At 44.0% G+C, this 10557-nt stretch overlaps 1 protein-coding gene across 1 annotated transcript; it reads right to left on the bottom strand.

Annotated features, from left to right (window-relative positions):
• Positions 1–5494: 5494 nt before the first annotated feature.
• On the bottom strand, positions 5495–8591 carry PNRC1 (proline rich nuclear receptor coactivator 1). The gene is made up of 2 exons (XM_044290586.1): positions 8120–8591; positions 5495–6605 (listed from the first exon to the last, which is right to left on the bottom strand). The coding sequence occupies exons 1-2, from the start codon at positions 8351–8353 to the stop codon at positions 6150–6152; spliced, it is 690 nt and encodes a 229-aa protein (XP_044146521.1). The 5' UTR covers positions 8354–8591; the 3' UTR covers positions 5495–6149.
• Positions 8592–10557: the final 1966 nt, after the last annotated feature.

Raw genomic sequence — 10557 nt, 5'->3', positions numbered from 1 at the left:
ACTTACATTGTAAGTCTTGACGGATCCGTTAGGCTCCGCATACTCAGGCGGTCACCCAAACGCAGCCAAATTGATGCATTCTGAACGGATCCTTATCCATTCAGAATGCATTGGGGCTGAACTGATCTGTTTTGTGCCGCTTGTAAGAGCCCTGAAACGGATCTCTCAAGCGGACCCAGAAACGCCAGTGTGAAAGTAGCCTTTACGTGAGACAAACTCGCTGCTTCATAGTGATTTATCATGCGTTGAGTTCCAGCCCGACTGTCCACCGTCCCATACTCAAAGCATCATCTGAGTACAGGATAATAGATCCACTGCTGGACTAGAACTCGGAGAATCGTAAATCACTGCGATGCATGGAGTTCAGCTCACATGAGCCGTGATCAGCCCAGGAAATGTGGCCGTCGCACAAACTGCATTTCTGGGACTGTGCACAACCATGTGCATTCAGCCTTTTATATATTTTTTTAATTATTATATATATATTTTTTTTTCATCCTGTGTTTCACTCTGTTAGGACATTTCATGTTGTGCTTTTGTTGCTCTGAAATGTCTTTTGCAAATGGTAGTGTTGGATAGTTGCATATTTTTGTCTAGAAGTTTTAATAAATAGAAAGTGCACAACATATTTTCACGTTGAAGACTTTTTCTAAATCATTACACAATTTTTTTTCTTTTATAAACTAATCCAAAAATGGGATGGGGGGAAAAAGCCTGCCGTCATGTATGTGCTATGCAACTGCAAAATTATATAGCAGTAATGTCCAGCATGGATTCCTGCAAAACGGATCATGCCTAACCTACATGCTGCGTTTCTATGAGGAGCTAAGTGATTATATCTGCATTTTTCAAAATAACTTTATATGCATAGCCTTGTGCTGAAGGGGCTAGGGGGCAATATTTGCACATGGGTAAAGAATTGGTTATGAAAGGTACTCAAAATGGGCTAGTCGGTCTAGTGGCAGATTACCACAAGGATCTATGTTAGGCCCAATTCTCTTTCATCTCTATCAGTTATCTTGTGGATTGTATTGAGTAAGGGTCCATTCACACGTCCGTTGTTTCTTTCCTGATCTGTTCCGTTTTTTGCATAACAGATCTGGACCCATTCATTTTCAATGGGTCCTGAAAAAAAATCGGACAACACAATGTGTGCTGTCAGTTTCAGTTGTTCCGTTCCGCGTGTCCGATTTAAATATAAAACTTGTCCTATTCTTTTCCGCAAAAATCGGATCCTGGTACAATACAAAGTCAATGGTTCCGCAAAAAACGGATGACATTTGTATGTCATCCGTTTTATGCGGAATCCGTTCCTGGAAATTTAAAGCCTGCCAACAGAAATCACTTAACTTTTTTTTTTCCAAAGAAATCCAAACAACTTTATTTGCTTTGTGAAATTTATACATGTTTCCGTTTTTTTGCGGATCCGCAAAAAACGGATGACATACGGAAACATTTTTAGGAACAACGGATCCGCAAAAAACGGACCGAAATTCGGGATATAGAAAAATACTGACGTGTGAATGTAGCCTAAGGGTGCATTTACACAATTATCTGACCAATCAGACCAATAGTTGGTGGGTGTGTGTATAACAAGATGTGTGTCTAAACGCCCATCTGACCAATGATTGGTCAGATAATCTGTTGGTGTAATAGCACCTTTAGGCCTATATTACACCATCAGATTATCTGACAGATTTCCTGGCCAATCATTGGTCAGATGGCTGTTTACACACACACACACCAATTATTGGTCTGATTGGACATGGTCAGCTGGTTGAGAAGGCACACACCGTGACAGCGCTGTCTTCTCTTTAGTGTTGCGACTGTGATCAGGTATGATTACACCGAAGCTGTCCGATTTCACTTCAATGGGACGGCTTGTTCTTATACAATTGAATATGAACTAGCCATCCCATTGAAGTGAAAGGGACAGCTTCTTGTAATTACACCTGCTCACCTCTGCTGTTGCAATTGTAAAAGGAGAGATCACTAAAATAAATTGCCTAAATGGGAGGAAATGCACAAAAACCCCAAACACTGTAGCGTGTTTATAACCGGGGGAGCAATTCCTCCGCATGTGATACATTGCTAGAGGCAATCCCCAGCAAAAAACTGCATACAATGGAGGATGTTGGCAGTGGACCACATGCACCACCATCTTGTGTAGGGTGCCTTTGTGGTGCATGTGGTCCACTGCCGACATCCTCCAATTGTATGCATTTTTTACTGGGGATTGCCGCTAGCAATAGATCACATACACAGGAATTGCTCCCCTGGTTATAAACACGCTACAGTGTTTGGGTTTTTTGTGCATTTCCTCCCATTTGAGCTTTTATTTTAGTGATCTCTCTCTTTTTTTACAATTCACACCTGGTTTAAGCTTAAAAACTGCATAAGAAAATCTGAACGTGTATGGCCACCCTATGACTGAGTCACTTTCTCCCGGTGCTCAGTAAGAGCCATAAAGAGTATGCATTTTTGTTAGTTACTAGTTTAGATGGTGGTCAGGTGCCAGACACCCCTGGCAGCAGCTTATATCCTGTGAGAGCAAAAGGATTAGCTGTTAAAATGAAGTGCGTCCAATATTTCTCTACCCCATCATAGGGAAGATTTGGGCGTTTCCTATACACGATATATTGTTAAAAATCCTTGTCAAACTGCTGCTTGTGGATTGCACTGCATTTTAATGGTGACAAGTTCTCTGTAGCTCATAGAAAAACACTACTTTTACATGGCCCAGTGAGCGTTTGTATGACTAGTGTGTTGTAAATGCTTGTCATCTCTTGATTGCATCTTTTATACCGCACATAAAATCCATAATTGTTTGCTGGCAGCACATTGTCCTGTGTAAACCCCCATACAGAGAAGATTGCTGCGTGTAAATGCAGCTCTCATCTCCATTCACTGTCAGGCAATTACTGGGAACTTTTGCTTAGTCCCTGATTGCCTGGGCATTAGACCATGAGAAAGGGCCTTAACCAATGCCCATCCTGGGCTAATGTATGCGATCGATAATTAATAACACCTCCACTGTGTACAGCTATCTATGTATACACACTTGGGGCTAATGCCCACAACCGTTGCTGATAACACCTCCATTATGAACAGCTATCTATGTATACACACAGGGAATGATATCAATCACTAATACAACTAGGCTCAGAAAGAGCAGAGATTTAAAGGGGTTATCCAGTCTTTTACTATTGATTGATAGTAAAAGCCCGGACAACTCCTTTTAATTGCTAATGCATTGGAGTCTGAGAAAAGCAGTTTTTTAAAATACACCGCCTTTCCCAAAATTAAAACAAACGTGGGCATCGCCGCATGTGAAACCTCAACCAATATTTATCCCGTAAGGAGAATGCCACAATGGGAAAACATCAAAATCGCTTCACTTCACCTCCTCCCAAAAATTGAATAAAAAGTGATACACACAAAGTTGTTATCAATAAAAACTACAAAAAATGAGCCCTCACACAGCTCTGTAGACATAAAAATGTTATGGGGGGGGGGGGGTCAGAATATGGCTATTTTTTTTGCAGTATTAAAATAAGAGAAACTGTAGAATTGTGGTAATAGTACAGATCCAGAGAATGAAGGTCAGTTAAATCGCCTAGGAAATGCTGTAACAATAAAACCTATCAAACTGTTGTGGAGTTCTTGTGGTTTTCTTTTGTCCCCCCCCCCCCCCCCCCCCCCAATTCTACTCCAGAAAAAAAAATAAAAAATTTCGGCTTCCCACTCAAATATATGCAACAGTAAACTGCGCCAGTACAACTTGTCCCTTTTTCTTTCCTTTATTATACTAGTCAGGGGAACTTGCCAATCCCCAGTGAGATGTGCACCCAACTCTGCCACATCATAGCAGTGCTGTTCATCCACTATTTTAAGGGGACGTGTTATCAGAAAATAACCTATTGTATAAATCAAATTTTTGATTGTCCATGTCACTATAAAAAATTCTGCTGTTCTCCCACCAGCCACCAAGTCTAATAAAAGGTTGACACTTCCTGTTCTGTAGAGATTACTTTTCAGCATCAATCATCTTGGGCAGAATTAGAATGATGGCTAACAGAGGGTTGTACAGTAGGTGATGGTCACAGCTTATCTACTCCCCTTCCCTGTAAGGTGACCCCTGTCGTAAAGCAAATCTCTAAATGCTGTAAGACGCATGACTGCCACCATAATCATATACAGAATATAGACTCATTAAAAACCTAACAATACAGAAATCATAGATTAGAAAAAGTGTGTGGCACTATCTGGGTTTAGTTGGCAAATTTTAAATATAATGCATTGCCTTTAAGAATAACAGGCGTAGTGAGGCTAATTGGACTTGGCCGGATTTTAGATGGCCATAGAAATCCTCAGTGACTTGCAACACTAAGAAATCGTCTGAGTTTGAAATTATCGAATAGCTGAACGGAAGATCTTTTGTTCAAAGGAAAATCATTTCATGGACGAATGTTTTTTTTTTTCTTTAAAGAATGTTCCCAGAAAGATCAATTGCGAGGTTTCATTAGTTTGATACCAGAACGGTCAATATGGACTAAAATGCGCATGGCCATGTCTGTGAAAAGATCATTTAACCATTTTCTATCTAATGTGTATGACCACATGTTAGAAGGTATGTTATTCCATGTCTAATTTCTGTTATAGCGAATTCTACTGTTGAACAACCCTAATAAAAGGAGACTGGATGCAGAAGAGGGGGGGAGGAGTGGGTTCCTTCAGCTTCCCTGTAGAAGTCATCACAAAAAATCTTCACACTTCATGAATTCTAGAGAGATCCCTTGTTCCCTCACCAATGGAGATTATGACTTAAAAGCTAGTGGTCTCTCAAGATACAATGGCCTCAGGATACAATATTTTCAGCATACAATGGTCTTTTCTTGGCCATCTTAAGTTGAAACTAGACTCAACATACAATGTCTCAGCCTCAGATCCAACCAATCAACCTAGCCATTTCTCTGGTAAAACACATGTATTGGTTGCCTGGTAGCATCTCTTTACAGTTCAGTGTGGTACTACATGTCCTATACTGCCCCCTGTCTGTGCCAGGATGAGCTACTCATTTTGACACCAGTTGAGCAGTGACTCCATTTTATTGGCACATGTATGTGCTATGCAAGACCCTGAAGAAACTACTGCCTTCACCATAGAGGGTAATTTACAGCTTCCGTTCCAGTCTGGCTTGCTTAACGGCTTGCTTTACATGTCTTGGTTATGTTTCTTAAGACTTCACTTTTTCCTTTTCTGAGATGACATTTTGGGGCTCTGGAATAAATTACTGATCTTCCTTAGAGTTATGGACTCCACTTATAATGGGTTTAACTTAATTGGTCGCCTGGCAACCAATTAATATTGTAACTTGAGGGACCACTGTAAATACTGGGCTGGAGAATGCAGATCTCCTCAAGCTACATGTATAAATGTAGAGTCTTGCTGGCACGTCATCCCATTCACAAAATGACCACATCGAAGGCAGATGGGGGAGGCCAAATTATTTTTATTCAATTTAACATTAGCCAATTTATGTGGAAGATGTGATTTTCTTAACGAATACAATCAGAGACTCATACTGGGAATACATTGGATTCCCAGTTGTCATTTGTGCAGTGCTTTCCAAACGAGACAAAGTGCATTAAGCTTTGAGATACCTCTCTTGGTAAACGGCTAGTTTTCTCAGCTGCTGAACTGGATAAAACAGCTGCCATGAAGATGGACCAGTGCTTCCCATTTCATTCAAGGGGTCGAAGGCTAGAAATTGACGTAATTAATATAGTAAATGGGAATTGGTAGAAGGGAAGTCTTTGTTCTCATCTGACTGTAGATGAAACCTTGTCACCTTTATGTATAAAACACATTGGTTTCTTTAGTCAGGTCAAAATACATACTTTTATAACAAAACTAAAATTTTACCTGGAGTATAAACGAGGATATACACATATTACACTGTGTACACTATTTACACAACCATACAAAATATAATACTCAAATTCTGTACAGAAATGTAAAATGCAAGGTCTACTGAAGTTCCTGCACAAAAAAAATAAAAATAATGAAGGTTCCAAATGTGGAAAAATGCTGGGCATGGTGATTGGGTCTGTAACAAAATGTTCATTAAAAGAGGGCTTCAAGCAGGACTACAGCTGGACCTTCAGTAGGGCTTTCAGGTGATATGTCATCAGCTCCTTACACTGGTCGAAATGTTGACCATTGATCCCCATCCAGTGGCTGGGAGGCTTCGGAAGCACACTTGGGGATGGCGGATCGCTGAATTTTGCTCCTGCATAGTTTATCTCTCTCTCAATTTCATCCTGGGTACAACCCTCTTTTTTTATTTTGATATGGGGGATGTTTTCAGCGCTCATCAGTGGTTTCTTCTCAACCTTCTGGACAGACCTATTTGTGAGCTCAGAGTCAGTGTGAAGCCTTTCAGTCTTTTTGGGGGAACTGCTCTTTATAGACTGAACTTTACATTTATTTTGCTGCTTGTGGAGACTACGCTGGTCACAGCGATGTGCTGCCGGGCTGTGGGAGGCATTGATCTTTTCCGATTTCACAATCTTCTTGTCGGCCTTTGTTCTTGTTCTAAAGACCTATTGATCAAAACAAAAGGAAAGTTACCAAGTGAAGCTCACATACGGGCATTTTTACTGTACTTTAGCATGTACACATGTGGGAAAGCTCCATACGTACTGTACATGTTAAAACTGTCTAATCAGAAGGTGGGCAGGAGTGTGTCCTTTTGGTTTCATCGGGCTGGTATACGTTAGTTTGTACACACAACCAGCAGTGCCCTGTATGAATTATACCCTCCATTAATCTGATACCTTAGGGCATGTCCAAACTGTGGCCCTCCAGCAGTTTCAAAACTACAACTCCCAGCATGCCCTAATAGCTGTAAGCTATCCAGGCATGCTGGGAGTTGTAGTTTGGACATGCCTGCCTTAGGGAGCTCCAGTGATGTCACCCTATCAATGGTGCTCCCCCATGACAGAATGTACTTACTTTGTGTGGACGTCTATAAAATACTGCAGAGGTGGCTCCTTTCATTTCTCCCTGTGTATGGACGATGTACCCCACTGTATGCTGGATATGTTGCACGTATACTGTACACTCAGTCGCCCCCCCCCCTCCCATTCATCTATATGGGACTGCCTGCAGGTCTCACTTTTCTAAGGGCTCTTTCACACCTGCGTTCTTGTCTTCCGGCATAGAGTTCCGTCGTCGGGGCTCTATGCCGGAAGAATCCTGATCAGGATTATCCCCATGCATTCCTAATGGAGTGAAATCCGTTCAGGCTGCATCAGGATGTCTTCAGTTCCGGAACGGAACGTTTTTTTGGCCGGAGAAAATACCGCAGCATGCTGCGCTTTTTGCTCCGGCCAAAAATCCTGAAGACTTGCCACAAGGCCGGATCTGGCTTTAAGCTAAACGTCGTTTCGGCGCATTGCCAGATCCGACGTTTAGCTTTTTTAGAGTGGTTACCATGGCTGCCGGGACGCTAAAGTCCTGGCAGCCATGGTAAAGTGTAGTGGGGAGCAGCATACTTACCGTCGGCTCCCGGGGCGCTCCAGAGTGACGTCAGGGCGCCCCAGGCGCATGGATGACGTGATCGCATGGCACGTCATCCATGCGCCTGGGGCGCTCTGACGTCACTCTGGAGCGCCCCGGGAGCCGCACGGACTGTAAGTATACCGCTCCCCACTACTACTATGGCAATCAGGACTTTAATAGCGTAACACTGAATGCATTTTGAAGACGGATCCGTCTTCAAATGCTTTCAGTACACTTGCGTTTTTCCGGATCCGGCGTGTAATTCCGGCAAGTGGAGTACACGCCGGATCCGGACAACGCAAGTGTGAAAGAGGCCTTAGAGACATATCCCAGGCTGTATGGCGGCTAGCACCCTGAGATATTCCAGGATGGAGGAGAGGGTGGGCCAGCGGTAGAGACCCTCCTGTCCCCGTGTAACTCTACATAACCCCAGACGACTGTTTTCAATGAGTTCTAGAACACAAGACAAGGTGAGATAGGTGGAGGAGATGTGGGTGTGAGGACCTGTCTCCCTGTGGTTCTGGCGGCAGACACTGATGAGTAAAGTACGCACCTCTCTCCGGAACTGCCTGTACTGGGCCGCCCTGGCGGGCTGCGGCTCCGCGCCTCCCGGGCTGGGGCTCCTCGCTCCATTCTCTCCCGGGTTGTGGTGATGGAGTCGGGTGGGGAAGGGCGTCGATCGCACTTTATTCTTCCTTCTCTTTCTGCGGCCGCAGCTCCTCGCTCTGCTCACAGTGCTCCCCCGCCTCCGTCCGCCACCGCCGCCTCCTCCTCCGGGTTCGGACATGACAGCTCCGTGTCACCGAACGCAGAGAAGTGGAATGCTCCAGAACAACGCTGTGTCTGAATTGGTTCCTTGCAGTTGTTGACGATCTGCTGGCGTCCAGCTTGCCCCAGTAGATGGGCTTTGCGCTGTACACAATGACAGGCTGTGTGGGGGCTGCACAAGATGTCGGCTCTGGAGCTCCCACCTCCACTGTTGTGTTTTCGTCTCGGGACCCACCCCTGCGCGCTCCCGCCTGAGGCGCGTCCCCGCTTCCTGTGAGGTAATGCTGGCGCCTCGTTCGCTCTGCTCTGGCAGCCTATTATGGCGCGCTCCTGGCTGCCTGTTCGCACTAGCAGTCTCTTACACAGCAAGAGTATAAGAGAACTGCCTATGCTTTCAGCCCCTGCTGCTTTATCCTATAGTCAGCACACATTATACCTTTTATAAGAGGATTTCAGACGCCCCACTCGGAAATACCGACAAATGCCAGAATAACCCCATGAGCAGTCTTAGATATAGAGCACCCCATACATAGTGTCAGACATAGAGCACCCCATACATAGTGTCAGACATAGAGCACCCAATACATAGCGTCAGACATAGAGCACCCCATATACTGTGAGACATAGATCACCCCATAAATGGTGTCATAGAGCACCCTTTAAATGGTGTTAGATATAGAGCACCCAATACATAGCGTCAGACATAGAACACCTCATAAATGGTGTCAGACAGAGCACCCTATAAATAGTGTCAGCACCCCATACATAGTGTCAGACATAGAGTACCCTATAAATAGTGTCAGACATAGAGCACCCTATAAATAGTGTCAGACATAGAGTACCCTATAAATAGTGTCAGACATACAGCACCCCATACATAGTGTCAGACATAGAGAACCCTATAGTCTTAGAAACAGCACCCCATACATAGTGTCCGACATAGAGCACCTCATAAATGGTGTCCGACATAGAGCACCCCATAAATGGTGTCAGACATACAGCACCCTACAGTGTTAGAAACAGAGCACCCCATAAATGGTGTCAGACATAGAACACCCTATAAATAGTGTTAGACATAGAGCACCCCATAAATGGTGTCAGATATAAAGCACCCCATAAACAGTGTGAGATATATAGCACCCCATAAACAGTGTGAGAGATGGAGCACCCCTTAAAGAGTGCAATATGTTTAACCAGTTCAAGACTGGGTCATTTACATAGTTGCCAACGGTCCTGAATTTGCTGGGACAGTCCCCTGCTGGGTGCAGATCTTAGATACACTGACTTTACCAGTTAAAACATTGGTAAGTATGCATTACAAGTTTTCTCAGCCATGCGCCTTTGAAAGCTATAAACATCATTTTTAATATTTTTGTTTTTATAAAAAAAAATGGGGGGGCTGTTTTTCACATTTTTCTCTTATTAAAGAGGTATTCCCATCACATACAGTTGGGGCATATCTCTAGGATATGCCATTGTCTGATAGGTGCAGGTCCCACCTCTGGGACCTACACCTACAAGGAGAACGGAGCGGGGAGAGCTGTGGCTGGAAGCTCCTGGGTTTCCCGGGGTCTGTCCACTACCAAGTGCTGCTCCCATTAATTTCTAAGGGGCAGACAGAAAAAGCCGAGCGCTCAGATATTTTTCGGTGGCCCCACTGAAATGACTGGAGGGCGGCTGCTGGACTGCTGAAATGAATGGAGGGCGGCTGCGCATGCGCAGTACGCCCTCCATTCATTTCCCCGCTCTGTTCTTGTTGTAGGTGCGGGTCCCAGAGGTAAGTGATCCCAACTTTAGAGAGACAGTTTAAAAGGACCCTAATATGGATTACATTTTATACCACTGATGAAGAAGCGTGCAGGCTCCGAAACGCGTCTGGTGATAAACTAAATGTAATCCAAGAAGATCTTCTAAAGAATCTAATACCGAGACATGCAGCCACAGATGGAATCTAAATAAAAAGAGGAGACTGCTTAACTAAAGATAAAAGAGAAGAAATACTGCTACTACTCGATTGAAATGAACTCTCAATGATCTCAGAGTGAGCAGCGATCTAGCAGACAGGCAAAACTACCAAACACGGGAACGCCAAGTCTGGAAAAGAACCATCGTGGCTACAGCGCTTGTAGTATGTGTGGACCGGCTCCAGTACAAGTCTGTTCTGCTGAAGACATCGAAGCGGCTACAGTGCTTGGTGTATGTGTAGAGCGGCTCCCGTACAAG

Source organism: Bufo gargarizans, chromosome 4 (assembly GCF_014858855.1).
Source record: "Bufo gargarizans isolate SCDJY-AF-19 chromosome 4, ASM1485885v1, whole genome shotgun sequence".
NCBI lineage: Eukaryota > Metazoa > Chordata > Amphibia > Anura > Bufonidae > Bufo > Bufo gargarizans.
This window is presented reverse-complemented; position numbering and strand designations above follow the sequence as displayed.

What these genes read in the sequence shown, in the direction of transcription:
- PNRC1 (XM_044290586.1), bottom strand. Translation starts at nt 8,353, where the DNA reads ATGTCCGAACCCGGAGGAGGAGGCGGCGGTGGCGGACGGAGGCGGGGG. An exon ending in ACAGGCAGTTCCGGAGAGAG is followed by an intron (nt 6,606 to 8,119) that starts GTGCGTACTTTA and finishes TTTGATCAATAG; the next exon opens with GTCTTTAGAACAAGAACAAA.